Raw genomic sequence first — 21,315 nt, forward strand, 5'->3', positions numbered from 1 at the left:
TTTGCCCCCCCTTCTGTTCTCTGTAGCTGATTTTTCAGTTCTCATTTTTTGTTTGCATCTTCCCCCAGCTTCTGAGTGTGACTCCCCGCCCAGCCCCTCCAGCCTCTGAGTGTGGGGTTTAAGCTGGGGAAGTGGGGTGGAGCAGTTTGTGGGGTCTTTCCCGCACCACAACTCAATCAACTATAATAATAAAATAATAATTTACTATAATAAATGTATTATTATTATTATTATTATTATTATTATTATATCAACATGAGGGGGTGCAATTTTATATTCTTGCTTCAGGTCCAAATTAGCTAGTTACAGCTCTCCCCTCCTCCCCCCCGGCTTTTTCTGAAATTACTTTGGGTCACCAAGTCTTCCTGAATTGTCAAAATGAGTACCACCTGGATAAGGTTGGGAACTGCTGGTCTAGAGACTCTGGAAGGTGGCTGGTCCTGCCGTGAGGGCAGGGGACTGGACTCCATGATCCCTCAAGGTCCCTTTCAGTTCTATTGTTCTATAATTCTATGAAAATGAACCTTGCACCTTGAGTGAAAAGTGATGAGATTTGTGATAGTCCTCAGTTGTTGGGGGAAATCATTCCACAGGCTTGGTCCCAAGCTCTTTCTCTTATACAGAAAAGTTTAACTTTATTGTAGAGTTCCATTCTTCCAAGGAGGAGGAATAATCTTCATCCTGGGGCTTCAGGTAATCTTTTAGATACCTTGGGTCCAGCCCATCATGAGCCTGGAAGATAAGAACTGAGACCTTGAATTTGAAATTCCACGGGTAGGTAGCATGAAGAGTGGAGGACAGGTGTAATGTGCTTGCAGTGGCCTGTGTTGCAGGGCCTCTGGCCTTGGGTTTTGAAAGCAATCCTTCTCGGTCTAGGTGCCCTGCTATCATTTATACACATATCTGTTTCAGAGGGGTACCCGTGTTAGTCTGTAGCTTCACAAAAACAAGCGGTCCTGTAGCACCTTAAAGACTAACAAATTTATTTGTTAGATAATGAGCTTTCATGGGTATCGTAAGAAGTGGGTCTTACCCATGAAAGTTCATTAACTAATAAATAAATTTGTTAGTCTTTGAGGTACTACAGGACTGCTTTATTTTTGTGACCTCTCTGTTTATTTGTCTGGTTTACGATAGCAGGGTATCTCTAGTGTGCTAAGCTGAAGAGTACTGGGAGATGATTAAATGTACCCAGACTAAAGGCCCTGTGCACCTTTAAAAGATGTTAACAATCAATAAAAATAAAATGTAAATGAGCCTCATTGTCCCCCTCCCCAAACCCAGATCAGTTCTACTTCTAGCTCATGTATGTGTTAAAAGCCTAGTTCTTCAGGGCTAGATTAGCATATTGCATTTACTTGGCCATGCTGAGATAGGGAGACTGTAAGAAGTCTCTACCCCTGCCCCTTTTGTACAACCCACATAAAGATTTACCAGCAGCTTTAAAATTTAATAACGGCCTTCAGCTTCCTGAAGGGGAGCTCTAAAGAGGATGGAGAGAAACTGTTCTCAGTGGTGAGAGATGGCAGAACAAGGAGCAATGGTATGAAATTGAAGAGGGAGTGGGGTAGGTTGGATGTTAGGAAAAACTACTTCACCAGGAGGATGGTGAAGCACTGGAATGTGTTGCCTAAAGAGGTGGTGGATCTCCATCCCTACAGGTTTTTAAGTCCCAGCTTGACAAGGTCCTGGCTGGGATGACTTAGTTGCAGTTGATCCTGCTTTAGCCAGGGGGCTGCACTAGATGACCTCCTGAGGTCCCTTCCAGCCCTAGGATTCTATGATTCTATGAAACATTCAGAAAAGTGTAGGGGCTTCTTCCTCCCCCATTTCTTCCTGAGCAGGGACAGACCCTCCGAAAAAAGGGGCAGGGAGGAAAAGGAAGTAAGTAAAGCCCTAACTCTACCTCTCTGGTCTCTGCTCAACTGCATAGAAAGAGTACACTGCTTCCCTTAAAGGGAAGTACAAAATAAGTAGGAAGCACCTGCCCCCGTGCAGAGATGTGGCTAAATTTCACAGTTTAGTCCTCAGGGCCCAGTTTGACCATTCTAACATACCAAACAGTACTTCACTGTGTGAGCATCCCACTGAACCACCACTTGGGAAAGGGACTCCAGAACACTAGTAAAGGAGGCCAAACTGGACCCTTAGCGAGAGTTACAAATGACTGCTTACTAATCATGCAGACACATGGTGTCACTCTGTTTGCTTGATGCAGAGCACATATTTACTCTAAGGGACAGTTGCTCCTTAGAGCTAAGTTCATACAAACTGTTTTTCAGAGCATCTCTCTCTTAAGGAAACAAATGCAAATATATCTGGTATATAGCATTCGAAAACTACAAGAGGACTACTAGCTGGAATGCCATTATTTTGAGTACTAAATGCGTGTGTTTTGGTCTTGCATTTTAGGTACACAGGAAGCTACAACTATGGTAGTTATAGCAACCAGCACCCCCATCCGATGCAGAGTCAATATCCATCTCTACCACATGACCCTGCTATTTCTGGACCACTTCATTACTCCGCTTATCACAGAAGCTCTTCACAGGTAAGTCTGTTGTCTTCCTTGCCAATACATGATTTAATGTATTAAATAAAGAGTTTAAATGAGCCATAATCAGCATTTTGTACAATCTTTAATATCTGATTCTTTGTAATATGCCCTGATTTTACTCTCAGCTTTTACAGATCATAGTGGTTTAAAATTCCTTGTAAACATTTTCATCCTGGATGCAGATTTTTTTTTGCCAAGTCACTTTAATCTGTAAAGTTGATTCTGAAGCTGTGATCTTAAATGCAGCTGATGAGATTACAAAAAAAGAGTTTCTTTGCCAACTACTAGTATAAGATATCAGTTTAAATAATTGAATGTTTGCATTAGCTGTTCTTAAGTGAAGCAGATGTCTAATTTGTAATACATGGTTTAGAACAGTGGACATAATTCATCTGATGCTAGAATTGTAGCCCGTTCTGTTGGAAGCTTTGCCTTTGAGTATTGGCATTATATTCTTTTTTTGGCCCTAAACGCATGACAGCCACTGCCTGAATTTCAATACTTAAAACTGAGGCTATATATTTTACTGCAGTTCTGAAACTTATTTTGGCATTTGATTAAATATGCTGGGTGAAATGCTAACACCACTGAATGCAAATTTTGCTATTGACTTCGTGGATCCAGGATTTCATCCCACATTCATCATAGAGTTATTGTAAGAACTTTTGTAACTTGCAGCACAGTTTGGACTCTATCTTGTCAGTCATGGTGTAGTATTAAATCAGGTCCATTCATTAAAGCTGTTAGTCTGTATGAGTCCAGTAAGGGCTTAAGATGATATAAAACCTCTATGTTGTCTGTTTCAAACATATTTATTAGGCTTTTATCCACTTCATATTTAGCATTTTTGTACCTGGTTGAGTCAGTCATTTCATTCTAAATAGGAGATGTGAGTGTGACTCACCACTGCATTACTCCAGTTCTCATTTAATTGAAATGGAGTTACACAAATATGAAACTGAAGTAGTACAGTGGTCAAGGACGTCATTTGGCAGGGTGGTAAAGGGAGACAGCAGCCCTCCACCCTACTGAACCCTAACACTGCATGACATTGGCTTCTGCAGGAGTCCGAGTAATGTAGAACACTTTATATATGCATCTCTGGGTCTGCTGTTTCTCTGTGGCTCTCTCCCCATCTGTTCCCCAGTCACACTGAGCGTGTGTCTACACTTGCATTCCTCTTTTGAAAGAGGCATGCAAATGAGGTAAATCAAAAATGCAAATGAGGTATAAATGTGCATATTTGACACCTCATTTACATATTCTAATTTTGAAAGAGCTGCTTTCGAAAGAAGAAAGCCAGTGTAGACGGTGCTCTTTCGAAAGTAAACCCATCTTTGAAAGAATCCTTCTTCTCTTTATTTAGTGGGAAGAAGGATTCTTTCGAAGATGGGGTTTACTTTTATCTACGGTGGCTTTCTTCGTTTGAAAGAAGCTCTTTTGCAATTAGTATATGCAAATGAGATGTCCAATATGCAAATATATACCTCATTTGCATACCTCTTTCCAAAGAGGAACGCAAGTGTAGATGCACCCTGATTGAAAAGCTAGCTTGCTCTTCTCTCTCCACTTTCCTGGCCTATTCTTTGCTCTGTGACCTAAGCACATGTGGCTGTTGTTTTTGTTTAAAATTTTGTCCCTTACTCAAATATCTTCTTTTCCTCTTGTGATAGTCTGCAATGTCAAAAACAGATTGCATCACTTATACACTTACCACTACACAGAGGTAGCTACATTTATGACGTTAATTGCATGATTAAGGAAGCACAAAAAAAATTCAAATTGTGCGACCTTTTCAATGGAGATTTCTTTTGCAATCATTGTTACTGTAGTAGACTGCTTTTATTAGTCCAAGTTTCAAATAACTTTTCTGCTTGCCTCAGCTCTTAAACATACTAGAACAAAACAGAACAAGTAGACATACCTTGATCGCTCATATTTCAGAGTTACCTCATTTTTAATTTATTGTGTTCTGTCTTATCCAGATTGTAAACTGAGATTTTTTAATGCAGAATATAGTCAGCAAAACCATATTAATGTGCTAGTTTTACATTGAAATGAACTATAAACTGTATCAAAAGATGCAAAAGTTTAAATATGATGTTTCTGAAATCAGTTTTTTTGTAAAGTTTAATGAAATGCTCTAAGATCTCTGCACTGATAAAAGTTTTGCCACTTTATTAGTCACCCTTAATGCATAACCACTCCATTATGTGTTCTGTAGTGAAAGGTTAGAGTTACAACGGTCACATTTTTTTCTCGGGGAAGCATTTTTAAGGGGAACCTTCTCACAGAATTGTAGAGCAGAAGTCATGACTTTTCAAAACAGAATGGGCCAGATTTACAGGGGCCCCCTTCAGACACAATTCCGCTAAAGTCAAGGGAGCTGTACCCCTATATGCCAGAGGTAAAGTCAGTTCTATCAAGTGTGCATGGGCTTCTCAGGTAAGTGGGACCTATTAACCAGTGTCCTCCTTTTTGAAATAAACATTTTTCCCATGGTCCACATTTGATTTGATTAGGATGGCACACTTGAGCACTATTTAGTGTGCCACTTGTCATGTTTATTACAGCAGTGCCTAGGAGCCAATTAAGAAATTACTCTCATTCCACTAGGCCCTGTATAAACATAACATAAGAGACAGTGCCTGCCTCAAAGAGCTTACTGGCTAAATCAGCGGTTCTTAACCTATTTACCATTGTGGGATGCACGTGTAGCCAAGGGTGTCATTTTGAGAGGGAGGGGGAGCCACAGCCGTACATACTGGGATGCTGCTTGCTCTTTGTCTGGATCCCCTATCAGGGAGTGAGGGAGAGTGCACAGATTCTGTGAATTGCTGCACTGCCCCATCCCCTCACCACCTAGGAGTAAGGGGCATGCTCACACGCTGCGTACTTTCCTCTCACTCCCTGATAGCAAGCAGTGTCTCTGTATGTGTGTCTCTCGTCCCTCGCCCCACCCTTCTGAAGTGGCAACCTTCTATGCAGCTCTTTACCTGTTATGTGGACCACATCCACACAAAATACATGTGCTCTCTCTGTGCTCCTGAGGATGTTACACGGGCTGCGGCTGTGTGCTAATTAGGCCACAAGTGGCCTGTGGGTTGAGACCCACTAATCTAAGTGGGCAAATCAAACAAGGGAGTGGGAAAAGGGGTAACATTCAAGCAGACTGAACAGTGTGATGGCTGCAGACAGCAAGGCAGTCCCAGGAGTATTTTTTTTGCTTTTGTTTTATTATGGAAATTATTTTGATGGGGTTTTATAAGGAGGAGTTGGATTAGACTGAACAATAAAGAGTGGGGATGGAAACAAACTGCCAGTCAACACAGTGGGGCGAATGTTCAGGTTGAAAATGACAGGAAGCAGTCTGAGGACTAGACCTGGGGGAAGAGGATTTTTGTTGGAAAATGCCAATTTGTGAAAATCAAAATAGTGGGTAATAATGGGACATTTTTTACAAAACTTTATCAGAAAGGTTTCTCAGGTCTAGGATGGCAGGTAGGGAGGGGCAAGAGAGCAACCCAAGATAGCCTAGCGGTTTGGGTACTTACCTGGGAGATAGCAGTTCAAATCCTTGATCTGCCTGATTTGGTGCAAGGTTTCTCTAGCTCTGTTGCATTATTAACCTCAGAAGGTCTCAGTTTTATCTCAATGCAACATGGGAAACATTGCCAAAATCTTAAAAATATTCATGGGACAGGCAAACCACTTACCACCCAGTTCTACTAAGGACATCTTTGGTAGCCCCTGTTTGAACTGCTTTCTGCAGATACTGTGCTGGCTTCTCTCTCTCATGGGCTCTCCCTCCTGTCTCTCAGCTTACTCCAATTCCCACATCAGTTGATGGGAGTCTTTTTGTTGACTTGAACTGGAATCAAATTAGGCTCCGTATGCAGAATCTCACTTAAATGTATCTTAAATTAGCCTAAATATTTTTAAGCCCATTTGCCTTCTGGTGGCATCTGCTGACAGTTCTCAGAGCAGCTGCTTCCTGTTTATAACTGCTGCCCTTTAGCACTATAGTTTTGGCTCATCAGCAAGAGCATGGTGCATCAATGTGAAAAGTTCTACTGTGTTGTCTTCTAACTGCTGTCTTATTTGTCAGGCAATAATGCAGAACTGCATATGATCATATGTAGCTCCTGCAGCTAGAGAAATGTGTAATGTGTATAAAAAGACAACTTGATTACAGGTCATTTTTGTAAGTTACAAAATACATCGCTTTAGATGAACCGGATGCTGGTCCTGAATTACCCTATATACTTGATGGGCCAAGAGACACCAAATGTAGCTTTGTAGAGAAAAAAGTCAAATTAAAGGTTGGAAATGAATAGCTGATAAATAGTTTTTATTGTTAAATTATGTAAAATGTTGCTATACAATTTTCCACAAAATTAATTTATAACCAAGTGACAGAGAGAATAGAATAGTCTGTATTCTATCAGAACAAAAAAGCAGTCATGTAGCACTTTAAACACTAACAAAATAATTTATCAGGTGACAAGCTTACGTGGGACAGACCCACTTCTTCAGATCATGGCCATACCAGAACAGACTCAATATATAAAGCGCAGAAGTCCAAAAATTGTTATCAAAGTTGGCACGTTAGAAGAGCAGATAGGCAGCAGGAGAGGGGTATGGGTGGGGAAGTTAAAAATTAGATAAAACAAAGTATGTAAAAGAGTCCTTATAATGGGCCCGGTAATTGCTGTCCCGGTTCAAACCATGTGTTAATGTGTTGAATTTGAATATAAATGACAGTTCTGATCATTCCCTCTGTGAACGGTTGTTAAAGTTCCTTTTCAGTAAAACCCAGACTTTCAGGTCATTAACAGAATGGCCCACTCCATTAAAGTGCTGGCTGACAGGTTTGTGCAATAGGAGTTTTTTTATGTCAGTTTTGTGTCCATTCATTCTTCTCCAAAGAGTGTTTGCAGTCTGTCCTATATACGTGGTGTGTGGGCATTGTTGGCACATGATGGCATATATGATGTTAGTTGAGGAACTGGAGAATGTGACCATGATTCTGTGAATAACATGGTTAGGTCCAGTGATGGTATCTCCAGAACAGATATGGGGACAAAGATGGCAACAGGGCTTGTTGCAAGGAAAAGTTTCAGGATTGGTGTTATTTTGGTATAGCCTGTGGTTGCTAGTGAGAATCCTCATTAGGTTGGGAGGTTGTCTATAGGAGGGAACAGGCCTGTCACCTAGGGCCTTCTGGACTGTGGCATCCTGAGTTAGGATACGTTGTAGGTCTTTAATTATGTGTTGCAGTGGTTTGAGTTCGGCTCTGTAGGTAATGACCAGTGGTGTGCTGTTATTGGCTACAAGATCTCTACCAAACATTCATAAACCTGAATTACCCACTGGGAGAAGTAAAAAAACAAATTGACAGGGCCAGATGAATACACAGAAACCAACTACTCCAAGATAGGCCCAAAAAGCCAGGCCTAACCATGTTATTCACAGAATCACGGGCACATTCTCCTGATTTTCTGATTTGTCAACCTTGGTAACAATTCTTAGATCTCTGTGCTCTATATATTGAGTCTTTTCTGGTAAGGCTATGATCTGAAGAAGTGGGTCTGCCCCACGAAAGCTCATCACCTAATAAATTATTCTGTTTCTCTTTAAAGTGCTATATGACTGCTTTTTTGTTTTCATTTATAACCAATTCTTTAATACAGATATAACTTTTGACTAGGTACTGTATAGCCTAAAGGTGATGTTTGATGCATATAATAATGATTTTTAATGCTGTTCAAAAGTGTGAGCTAACGCAGTATAAAATTAGAGCTGTGTTCATAAGGAAAATATTTTTCTATTTGGACAGAGATACCTTTCACCTTCTTGCATAATCAACTGGCTTGCTGAAGAATAAGGATAAAGAGATTATTCTTCAGCCTTGCTCTGAAGAAACTCAGACTCCACTGGCAGGAGATGACACAACACACTATTTTCTGAAATAATACTAAGAGAAATTGAGTTAATTTAAAATTTTTGGGAAAAGGCCTTAACAATAATTAACTTAAAGTCACCCATACTTAAAGAAGTTAGTGTTTCTTGTCTAGTTTAAACAGCAGTGGTAGCAGCAAGTGTGAGTTGACCCAGAAAATAGTAATTTCCTGTCAAGAGCCCTCCAACAAATGTGGCCTTTATATCTAGCAAAGATCACTAGGCCCCAGTGTTTTGAGTTCAGCATGCTTAAGCACTCTTCATTAAACCGGATGTAAAGTGTGAAAGGTGATTCAGGCAGCATGGGCAGGCATCCGCGCAGATGGCTATGCTTTGGACACCCCAACAGGGCTGAATAGATGCTTCATTGGTTGAGTTAATAGTCAGGCAGGGGCCAATGGGTACTTTAAAAATATTGTCTTTCAATAGTCTCTTCACTGTAGGGAAAAAGAAGTCACTGACTCATTTGCAATTAGCTGACCTACCATGACAAAACTTTCCATGTTGGATTCCGTCATAACAGAATTTATTGTAAAATAGTAGATATTTGGAGTCCATATTATTTTCAGGCAATTATTCTTTTTTATATTCATGACCCATTCATAAACACAGCTGCATCTGGGATATTTGACTAAACAGAAAAGCAGCACACTGTATCCTGTCTCCTTATGCTCCGTCATTAGCCCTTGCTCTGTAATAAGACTCACTGTGGCATACTAACTGAAAGGGTGAAGGCAGATTAGCTCTCCCTTTCAATGCATTAGGGAGTTTGCTCCACAGGCCAAAGCTTAAATCCAAACCTGGCATCTTTTTGATATGTTCATGTGCTCTATGACCCAAGTGAACTGCACTGTGTGAGTCCCCCATATTCTGACTTGGCATGACCTGGAGAATCTGTGAGGGCTCCCTAGAGACCGTGAGAGTCCCTAGAGACAAAGTGGGTTCCCTAGAGAACACCCAGTTTCCCTTGAACACTGCTGAAATATTAGAAGCCCGCATTACATCACAGAGTGAGCGTCTCCTGGAGCTTGTGAGGCCCTCGTTCCCAGTTCATACAAGGAGATCAGGTCCTGCCTTTAAATCCCAGCTAGCTGTAGGATATTGTGGCACATCAGAATAGTAGAATGTTTTAATCTGATTAGCAAGAGGGAAAGTTGTTTAGAACACCAGGAAGAAAAGATTATTTTAAGATGGAACACTGGCCCCAAGGGTAAAGAAACTCCAAGTTAACATTATATTCGAATGTGAATTAAGAAACAAATCAATCACAGTGTTTACAAGACAAGATCTTGATTAGGTCAAGACAATATTTTTACAGCTTAACTCTAGTTCAGAGTAAGCTTCATTCAGTGGGCCTTTGGAGGGTAGAAGTTTTTCATTTCAGTTACCCCTGAAGATTGTCTCTTTTCTCAGATGGGTTCATTCTGATCCTTACACCTGATGACATGGAACCATTTGTCAATATTGCTCCTCAGAAGCTTCTGAAGCTAGGACGAGAACAGCTCACTGCTTTGGCCACTACAGAGTAGGGACACTACCCCTGACTTAATGACCTCCCCTGAATATCCCTAGCCAACAGGATATGTTGGACACTGTGCTACAGTTAAGGCCTTTGTTTTAAGTCTTTACTGAGTTTTACAGAAAAAATCCCAAGTTTTACAAAGCTGTTATTCTCTTTTTTACTATTTTGGCCCACATTGGCTGTGTCTACACTACAAAGATAACTTCGAAGTTTCTTACTTTGAAGTACAACTTCAAAGTAAGCAACTTGAAGTAGACTGTTTACGGACACCCTACTTCAAAGTTAAACTGTGAAGTAGGGCAGTACTCCGTTCCCGGGAATGAACTAAGGACTTTGAAGTTGGGCTCCCTTCAAAGTTAACTTCAAAGTAAAGAAAATGCATGTGAACTCTCTGCTGGCTACTTCGATGTAGTGCTTAACTTCGAAGTTAACTTCGAAGTTAGTTCCTAGTGTAGACACACCCATTTTGACCCACACAAGTACATGAAAATGCTGATTTTTACATTACATTAGCTAGATGTATTAGGTTAATAATACATTAGTCTAGCAGTGAATGTGAGGCTGTCTGTTAAAATAAGGCAATGAAGAAGAAGACACACATACATACATTCACATGTATGTACAGTTCATCAAACAAACTACAGCATTAAACTGCTTTACTTTCAATACTCTGACTTTTCTCTGTTTGTTGTTTTTTTTCTAGTCTCCCATTTACCAATAATAATCTTAATACTTCTCAAAAAAACTGTGAATTAATTTTTTGCACTGATTTTTGACCATTTTAAGTTTTTTAGTGATAAATACTGAGACATCCCCTGAGCACATTTAAACAAAACAGAATTGGAAAACAATGGGCTTAGTTATAAAGTATTACTTGACTATCCTCTATAACAGCACATTTGTACTGCCGGACATATGGCAGCCGGTGGCCTACATTTCATGGCATTCCCATATGACTGACAGAATGAATTTCAGAGAGAACTCACCATCCCATTTCAAATATTACTTTTGTGGTTTAAGAAGACTTAGATTTTGAGCATATGAATGGTGGAGGTCTTTCACTGAGTTATATATGTGACACTTTAAAAATATGGAAGTTTCTTCAACTTTACCTTGAACTACTTAGATTTTACTTAAATATTTACAAATTCTTTGACAGATTGCTCTTAAAAACCTCAAACCTTCACCAAGTAACAAGCAGTTCTGTAGCACTTGAGAAAATAACAGGATCATACATGGGAATTTCTGGCGGGGAGGGGGTGCTTTTTGCAAATGTGGACGTCAGTGTTTTTTGCAATTATAAAGGCATTCAAAGTAGTCATTCAGTGTGTGTGCATAAGAGAGGTTAATGAAAAATGTGAGTCAGAACAGTGATTGGTGAAATGATTTTGTTATAGCATACTAAGTATTTATACAGGAATAAAGGTTTTATAGAAATTACCTTCTGTGAACTTGTTGTAATTTCATAAGTGAAAAACAATATTCCAAAATATTCCAGTCTCCTGAGGGTAAGAGCTGTGCCAAAGCCACTTACTCCCTGTGCACTCACTTTCTCCATTCACAGTGCCACCCCCTTCTAGCAACCTTCTCCATGCCCAGCATGTACTATGCAGGGGTCTCACAGATTCCCTCTCATCCCCCTTTCTTTCATGTTGCTAGTGGCCAAAGGCATGCTGGGAAATGTAGTCCCTTCCTTGCTCCAGGGCCAGCTCTCTAGGGTGGGAGCTGGCCAAGGAATTACAGCTCCCAGGGTATCTTTGGTTCTCCCATCATGCCTGGCAGGCTCTGCCTGCACAACACAGAAGGGAGAGAAACTGGACATAGGAGGGAGGTGCATTCGCACCCTCTACACCCCTCTTACATATGGGCCTGAACAAATTTATTAGGTCATGAGATGTTGTGGGTAAGACCCTCTTCTTCAGATGATTGGAGTAGGAAAACAAGTAGAATCCAAGGTTTATATAGCAGGCAGTGTTACCTGTCACTAGTAGAACCGGTTGATGAAGACATTAAGTAGGACGTGTCTCCTTCCTCTGAATATCAAAGGTGGGGAAATTGTCCTTGTAATGTCTAAGATAGTTGAGATCGCTATTAAGGTCCAGCTGAAATGTGTCAAGTTTGCAAACAAATTCCAATTCAGATGTAACCCTCTGTAATCTTGTGGTATAATTCTTTTGTAGCAGAGTGACTACTTTTAAATCCATTATTGAATGTCCAGGGAGGTTCAGCAGCTAGCACCCAATTAAAGTAAACTGCCTTGGTCCTAAATCCTAACCCTGATTCAGAGACTGTCTCCCTCTGGCTGTGTCTACGTTACCACCCTCCTTCCAAGAAAGAATGGTAATTAGGGTGTTGGGAGTTTACTAATGAAGTGCTGTGCTGCATACGCAGCACTTCATTAAGCAAATCCCCCCCTGCAGCAACTTCAAAGTTTTAAAGGGACTTCGAAGTTGCCCTGGCACTTCAAAGTACCGGTGGGTGAGCCGCGACTAGACGCAAGCTGGTACTTCGAAGATTAAAACTTTGAAGTTGCCACGGGGGGTGGGGGGAATTTGCTTAATGAAGTGCTGCATATGCACTTTGTTAGTAAACTCTCAACACCCTAATTACCATCCTTCCTTGGAGGGAGGGTGGTAGTGTAGACAAGCCCTCTGTGGCTTTAAGTTCTTCAATGCAAAATTTCAAGACTGGACTCTCATTGGTTTTGAGCACCTGCAGTTCTCGTTGTTTTCAGTGAAAGCTTTAGATACTCAGCTTTTCGGAAAATCAAGGCCTTTAGGGTGAAATAGTGGCCCCATTGAAGTCAATGGCAAAGTGCCGCAGTATTTGCCTATCAAATATTGCAGAGAAAATATAATGTGCTACATGTGTGGCGATGACAGCCCCATGATAAAGTGACAAGCCATGTGTTAAATGAGTGTATCATGCATCTTTGACCTCTGTACCTGCCCTCTGCTGACTAATCCCTCTCTCCAGGATTTAACTTCAAACTGCTGCCATAAAAATCAATTTATCATAGAAAAGTTTCCTGCTTTCCTTCCTAATGTGTCCCTACTCAAAATTATTACGTATATCATTACATGCACCATGATGTATTTGCTTTCCCCCTGCTAAAAAGGGCAAACTCAGCTCCCTTCCATTTGCTTCTGCCTTCAGCCTGTCTTTTCCTTAGCAGTAGGCAGAGATCATCCTCCTGTGTTCTCCAGTTTTCAGCTGTCCCTTTAGACAGACCAAGTGCAGAAAGAGTTTTTTCCATAAGTCACCATCCCACCTCTTTTTAGAAGCTTTCAGGTAAGCAAAGCTAGTCAGGAATTTTTTGTCTGAATGATTTGCAAAATCAAATTGTTTAGTGAGAAAACTTCTGTTTTGCTACAGAAAATTATTTTTCTCTTTGGCAAAATTGAACAGATGGCTCCCCAGCTGCCTGCAGAGAGTGAAACAAGACAGCAGTCATGTAGCTCTTTAAAAACTAACAAAATATTTTATTAGAAAAAAAAGTATGCAGAAAGTAAAATTGACAAGTGTCTTCCAGGTGGCCAGCTGTCAAGATGAAAAATTCCTTTTCGGTGCCCCCCAAAAAAGGAATTTCCCATTTGTTGAAAATTTTCAGATTGGGATGATCTAAAAAAAAAAGGAAAAAAAGAAGGAAAAAAGAAAGAAAAAGTATTTTTCACAGAAAGGGATTTCCAGGTTTGCTGGGTAGTTCCATGGGAGAGGAGGGGGCAGACCTTTGTTCCTCTCTGCAGAGGCTGGGAGACAGGCTTGTAAACATTTAAAGAAGACAGACTGCCCTCTTCTAGAAAAGATCCTTTTGTCTTTCCTCTTAAGAATGGAGTAGAATAAGCAGGAAGTGTGGCCTTTTAAGACCTGCTGTGTACTGGGAAATACATTTCTTGATTAGAGTTGTGACAAATTTGAGCTATTTTTTTTTGCTCATGGACTATCTTGCCGTCAGTTAGCATTTTTCTGAATGTATTGGATGTTTGAATTTAACGACATGTTTTTAAACCTCTTCTTATTCTGAGGATTAATACAAACAGCAGTATTTAATACTCAACCTTTGAAATAAAAAAACTATTTTGGTGTTCCAGCTTAGATAAGTCACATATTTTTGTTTCTGTTCCCTGATTCAATAGGTAGACAAGCACTTCTAGTGCTAGTACAGTAGGGTCTCAACATTTGCGAGGGTTCTGAGTTGATTGATTTTCACGAATGTTGATTTTCATGAATGGGTGGGGGGATCAGAGCCCCGGGAAGTGGCAGTGTGGGTGCTCCCTGACTCGAAGCCCCTGGGAAGCGCCGGCTGCCGGCACTCCTGCCCTTGAGCCCCGGGTAAGTGGTACTCGTGACTGGTGAGGCCCTACTCTATTCACATATGCAAATTTAAGCTCCAGTCTGATTCTTTGAGCCATATGAGATGACTCTGTCCTCATGCATAGTCTCACTGACTTCAGTGACACTCCATACAGAGATAAGTGTCCACTCATGGAAATTAGCTTGCAGGAGTAGGGAGGGCCTTTTACATTGTTTCAGAGAATATTAGTGCATGTAACTTTAAAATGTGTTTTATGAGAACATATGTGTGTATAAAAGTTGAACACTTTGAATGTTCACTAAGAGTCTCTAACAGAGTGTTGCTATGGTTTTGGCTATCATTGCTCAGTAAATGGCACAGCATTCATGAGTAGGAAGTACTCTGGTTAAGGCTGAGAAATCTCTCATTTCCACGTGTAACTTCTACTATTTTTCCCCTCTCTATCTCGACTTCATGTAACACCACCCCTTCTGCTGCTGCCCACCCTGATATGTCTATTCCCAGATTTTCTTTAACACCAATTCTGATCCATAATCCCTTCTCTCTTCTTTCCCTTATTTTCCCAAGTATTGCTTTCCCGTAAAACAATGAAATCTCCCTTCTTCTCCAGCCCTAAATGCTGATTGATGTCCCTCACAAAGCAGGTTCACCCATTTTCTGCTTGGTATTCATCTTCACCAGCCTACAGTGCTGCTGCCTTAGGAGTCGGCCCTCTAAACATCTTCCTGTGGACTATCCCTGTCTCTGTAAAGACAGTTCATGTGACACTAAACCACCATCTGACTGAATTTTCTGAACATCTGATCTGTTACTATGCAGGCTTTACCTGTGTACAGCCTCCTTCTGGATGATAACTTTGAGATCCCTCAGGTGGCCCAGACCTGATTGTTAAACTCTAGTTTCTCTCTACTCAGAGTGAGTCTGTTTTAGGATGACCATCCGTCCCATTTTTAACAGGACAATCCCTTATTTAAACTGTCTCAAATGTGCGTATTTTCTTAAGAAAATAGGCAAATTGTCTCGTATTTTGTGAGGCTCCTGTTCCCTGGTACCATGTGTCTTGGGGTGACTGCCTCTCCTGCCAGGGAGATCCTCCACTCGGTGGCTGCCTTGTTCCCCAGAGCTCTGCACCTTGTGGCCACAGCTCCTGGTGCAAGGGAGCTCCTCTGTGGGGTAGCTGCCCCATTCCCCAGCACCCCACAGTGGCAGCCGCTACTGCCAGTGAATTCCACAATGGGGCAGCTGCCTTATTCCCTTGTGCTCTACACTTAGGTGAGGCAACTTCTGCTGCCAGGGAGCCCCTCCACGGGTTGGCCGCCTTATTCCCTGGCCTCCTGCGCCTCAGGAAGGCATCTCCTGCTTCATTCCCTGGTCTCCCCTGTGGGAGGCTGTGAAACACCCCCACACCAGGGGGTTCTGGAGCCCCCATTCTCCACTCTCCTTCATCCCTGGTGCCTCCCCATTGGAGACTGCAGAACCCCATCCCTGGTGCCTCACCCCAGAGCAGAAGACCCGATTGCCACGGAGCCCTGACATGGGACAGTAGCCCTGCCCCCATCCCTGGAGGCCAGTGTCCCATATTTGCCATCGGGCAGTGTAGTCACCCTCGTCTGTTCCCCATTTTCCATGGAAAAACTCCTTGCCTCTGAATGTGGAGGAGGTGTGGCTATCATTGCCAGTCCCCCCTTAAACTTTTCCCTCTTTCCAGCAATACCTGCTCATCTTTCAAACAGTTCTTTCCCTGTCTTCCATCACCATCCAGCCCACTATTTTCCAGAATACATAGGCTATTTTGGATTAATGATGCTTAAGCCCTCTCTCCCTCAGGAAGTAGTGCCATATTCTCTAACTATCTGCCCGCTTAATTGGTTTCCTCACCATCTCTGAGGGTTTGTCTATACTGTGTGGAAATCGACCCAGTCAGGTAGCAATGTGCGAAATCAGTCTGTCTGGGGTCTGCAGTTGACCCCTGTACTCCTTGCTACCATGAGGAGAAAGGGAGGTCGATGGGAAAAACGCTCCTCTCACCCTCCCTCAGTGAAGACAGTCAGGTAAGGCAATTTCTGATAGGTCCTTTCCAGCTATGCAATTGCCGTAGCGAGCATTGCGTATCTGAAATCAACTTATTCCTATGCTGTAGACCTGGCCTCAATCTGAATAATTACATTTTCTCTCATACTCTTTAAAATTTCCAATGGCTTCCCCAAAGAGGCACGATCATCCCCCTCTGACTTTCTGTCCACCTGCTGCTCACCTGCTTACTTCACTACTCCCTTCCTAAGTTCCTTTCTGCCCCATTACAATTCACTCCTGTTTTGCATTCCTCTTCTACCTTCATGCCCAACCTGTCAATTGTTAGGCATCTATCAAAACCAAGCAGGGGACAGACTTATGTTTATAACTTCCCATAATGAAAGTTACTGAACTCCTTAGAGCACTCACCTCAGCCTCGGTATAATAAAAACATGCATTGTTGGGCACCTTGTTCCCCATTCTCTTCCATCTAAGCTCCTCTAATTGCTTTCTGTCCTTGGGCCTCACAGCCAATGCCCTGCACCTAGTGCAGTTGATGGTATAGCATAACATTCACTTTGCCTTGCTGTAAATGACCACACAAGGTGTGGGGTGATGAAGAATTAAGCCTTTTAAGGGCTGATGTTTCAACGTTTGTTTGTCTTCAGCTTTCAGTTAACAGTATGTAGACCATCTTATGCGCAATACAAGCACTACATAAAAATAAAAGAATATATTGCTAGAAATATTAATTGTTATGAACTTACTGATGACCTTTATAGCTCCTCTAGAATATTTCTTAGTAGAAAGGCAAAAATGTATGCTACCGCCTGTCCTAACTTTATTTTAATGTGTGTGTTAAATATTTTTTAAAAATTGTTTTATTTTTAAGTACCCTTTTAACAGTCCAACATCCAGGATGGAGCCCTGTTTGATGAGCAGTACCCCAAGACTGCATCCAGCTCCTGTAACACCACGCTGGCCAGAAGTCCCATCAGCAAATACATGCTACACAAGTCCATCCATGCATTCCACAAGATATGGAAACTCTAGTGACATGTACACTCCCTTGACAACTCGCAGGAATTCTGAGTATGAGCACATGCAACACTTTCCCGGCTTTGCTTACATCAATGGAGAAGCCACCACAGGATGGGCTAAGTGAAAATGACTAGGATAGCATGAGCCCGTATATTTAATAAAGACAGAAAAACTTTCTATCTGGCTGTTTTACATGGGACTTATCTGAACATTCGTTAACGGACATGAAGATAGACTCGATCCTGGACAGATAATTTTAGTTCATAATCTGGATGTACTGCAGACCAGTGTGACGGAGTGTTCCTGTAACAAGATTTAACTGTTACGATAGAGCATTATATTGGCCAAGCTATATTGGTCAAGATGTGCCTTTTTATTTTTTCTTCTGTCTTATGGTCTGGCCCTGCTGTGATGTGTTTCACTGAGCCATTTCCCCTCTCCCCTTATTGACAAATGTTAATTAGTCTTTAAGGAAAAGGTGTTAGAGAGAAAGCTATTTATAATGTGAGATAAAGGCAAAAAGTTTACCATAAACAAAGCTGCGGCACCTCTACTGGGCTCTTTAGAGACATTTTGTCATATCATTAATTCCTTTTGGGGCTCCTTACATGATAGGCATGGTATAGGCTTCAGTTTACATATAACTTTGTGTCTTGATGCACCTTTCCATTGATCAGATAAGTGTTATCCTTACAAAAGAAAGACATGTAGCATTGAATGATACACTGCCTTAAGTTGACTCTGGTTCTTATTATATATGTATTTGTATTAAGTTTGCACAATCTGGTTAAATACAGAAGCTCCAGTCACTAACATCAAGCCTAAGAAGGGATTTTGAGACTGGTAAGGTGTTGGATTCAGAGCCACATATGTTAAATATGATGATAGTAAGCAATTATGTAAAAGTGACAATACAAAACAAATTATTCATTTTGTTGTGTATCAATGGCTATGAAAATTGCTCTTCTGATTCCTTCACAAGATGACAACTCATATGTGTCTACAAAAAAAAAATTTCAAAGCTGTGCCTTTGAACTTATTCTGTAATGTGTATCTGTGGGAAAATGTATTGTATTTTGGGGAGTATTTTTGCTAGGCATTTTCTGTCAGATTTGTAGGTATATGTGAGTTTTTGTTAGAATTTATTAACATAGGGCTTTTTCCTGTATTATAAAATGCATCAAGCAATTATGGTGGACCTATTACCCTATGGGTAAGAAATAAATAAATGGAAATATGACATCAGGCATTTTAGTAATTGTTATGTAAATAAAATCTTTCATAACACCCAGTGTGATGATAATCATGTTTGTGGCTAAAATGGAAATAAGTATTTTTGTACAGTTGTGCAAGATATAAGAAGGATTCTCAGACTCAGATAAAAAAGTTTTTGAAACCAAGTACATTTATTTTATTTGAACACACTGACCTTCACAGCTTATAACTCTTTAAACAAATGTATCCTTATCCAGCATGTCATTTAAGATTGTGTGAAACTTTAAGCTCCTAAACAGTTTTTGTTTTATTTTGTTTTTTTGCTTAAAAACTTACAAATATGCTTAGTGCTTTGGCAGATCAGAGCCACATAGAGCACAAGCCAAATTCTGGTGACATTGTTCTATCAAGTAATCGCCCTGAGGCGGGAAAGCAAGATTTATCTCTGTATAAATATTATAACTTTTAAAACAAGACTGATACCAAATAGTTCTGGAAAAACAAAGCCTTTATTTTCTTAAAACAATGAATACAGGGCTCAAATGTTCAGTCCATGCATACCCAATGTTCTGCTTAGCTCAATGGTTATCACACAGTGAATGGCCTCTTTAAGAGGGAGCAGGTTCAGTACACCTGAACCAATTATCTTCAGCCCAACTGGGCATAAGGGAAAGCACCTGGCCCTGATAAAGTGGGGAGACAGTGGCTGATGGGTGTTGGAACATGCCTGTGCCCAGTGCAGAGAAGAAGATGGCTCTTGCATGATTCTGTATGTGCAGGGAAAAGGCCTGTTGGGAAGGTCAAACTCCAGACAAGAGATGCTGGGAGAGCAGGAGCTTAGGGAGATGGAGCTGTTCCCAGATTGAAATTGAAGCAATGGAGTGTTTGAACTCTGAAATGAAGATGGATGCAGCTTTGGACAAGGACAACAAGAAAGGAACTTTAAGGAGAGGTCAGAACCTCAGTGACCAACGGCTGGACCAAACTGAAATTTTGTGGGTTTGAGATCTGCTATAAAAGCTTTTGTACATGATTTATTAAATAGGACCCCAGAAGGGGAATGTTTTGCATGTCTGGACTGTATGGACATTTTAAGAGTCTCTGAAAGAAAAGGAAACTGAGGCAGGCCTCTGTAGTGCCACATTAGCTCACGAGGACACCTGGGAGGTTTCCAACCCTTTGAAAGTAAACATTGACTGCAGAACTGAGCTGAAAATTTGCATGAAATTAGGTTTTGCTAATTACAGATGAGTCTGTCAGCCAGATTACGGACATTTAGGCACATAGCAATGCAGATAAGTACTTAGTGACTTTTTCAAAACCACCAGCACTTTTGAAGACCCCTCTGGGTACCTATCTGCATCATTACATGCACAAATCTCTTTAAAATATCTGGCTCTGGTTCTCTGTTTTTTGGTTACATCAAGAGAAAAGTAGAGGCACAATTCTGCCAGGTCAGTTGGTATTGTTTGAGACTCAGTCTTGCACTAGTTTAAATGAGTAAAAATGGTGAAGGGTAATGGAGGCTTAGACTGACTGTATCAAACCCTCCTTTGTTGTAATTCAAGGTACTGTATGTATAAAAATGTCAAACTATGACATAGTTAAAATATTTGGTGACATTTATAAGTAGTTAAGCTTTAGCTGCTACAGTTTTGGAGTATTTGGTTTGGATCAAGGTCCTGATTTTAATGTTCTTTCTGTACTTGTTTAATCAAGGCACTGAAATTATTAAGTATAAAATGCATGCAAACACGTACCTACAGCCAGGCTGCAAGCAGTACACTGCAACTCATAGGGAAAGCAAACACTGCCAGAGAAATGAAATTTACATTTTCTCCCCCAAAATCTCAAATTGTTCAACAGCAACCGATCTGAGTAGCTAAGCAGGGCCTACCTGTCTATAATCCATTCTGTTCACTGATTCTCCTTGAAATACTTTGTCAGATATAAGGTTTATGCCTTTATTTGCAAGGACCCCTTACAGAGGAGCGGCCTAAGTTACCCATTGGACTGCTGATTCTGACCTGCCAAGACAACTGCATACCATCAACAGGGAGGCTTGACAGGCAGAATTGGCGCTGTCTTTGCTGCTAGATAGAATCTGGAATGGACTCTTGGATGAGATCAGGACGACCTTATTCTCAACTACTTCCAAGCAAACTGCAGTATCCACTTATTTGTCTTTCCAACACAATAATATGCAATACGCCAGTAAAACGGGCCTACCTTGGCCCTGCTGACTGGCAGGAAGAGATACACATCTTCATATGTACACATGCACTTTCAAATTTGGAGACGGTGTATCATGAAGATTGGAGCCACATGAAAACCTATGTGAGTGGATAGATAGAAATCATGTCAGCGTTGAGTACTATTGAAATGCAGTCATCTCTGGGGTGAAGGACTGCAACCAGACATCATGCAGTACATCAGCAGAGCGGGGGCAGGGAAAGGGATTTTTCATCAAACAAACATCTGCTCTTAAAAAAGAGCTGCAGAGTCTTTAATGACCGCACAAATTAGACAGGCTCTTGGTTTTGAATGTCTCCCCCAGAACACATACACATTCATTCTATCTAATTTAGACGGATGAAAGGCAGAATTATTCCTGTAGGAATCTGACCCTGTAATTCTATAAATTTTACAGAACAGATGTTAGACAACTAAATAACCTCCCCTGCCTGCCCT

At 41.1% G+C, this 21,315-nt stretch overlaps 1 protein-coding gene across 1 annotated transcript in view; it reads left to right on the forward strand.

The window, feature by feature from the left end:
- The window catches only part of RFX4 (regulatory factor X4), a 103,059-nt gene extending 84,410 nt beyond the window's left edge, over positions 1–18,649 (forward strand). Inside the window, exons 14-15 of the mRNA XM_074983839.1 lie at positions 2,413–2,551; positions 17,261–18,649. Coding sequence (XP_074839940.1) covers positions 2,413–2,551; positions 17,261–17,533 — 412 coding nt within the window. The 3' untranslated portion in view covers positions 17,534–18,649. The remainder of the gene's footprint in view (positions 1–2,412; positions 2,552–17,260) is intronic.
- The last annotated feature ends 2,666 nt before the right edge of the window (positions 18,650–21,315 follow it).

The sequence above is a fragment of the Carettochelys insculpta genome, chromosome 1 (assembly GCF_033958435.1).
Source record: "Carettochelys insculpta isolate YL-2023 chromosome 1, ASM3395843v1, whole genome shotgun sequence".
Classification (NCBI taxonomy): Eukaryota; Metazoa; Chordata; order Testudines; family Carettochelyidae; genus Carettochelys; species Carettochelys insculpta.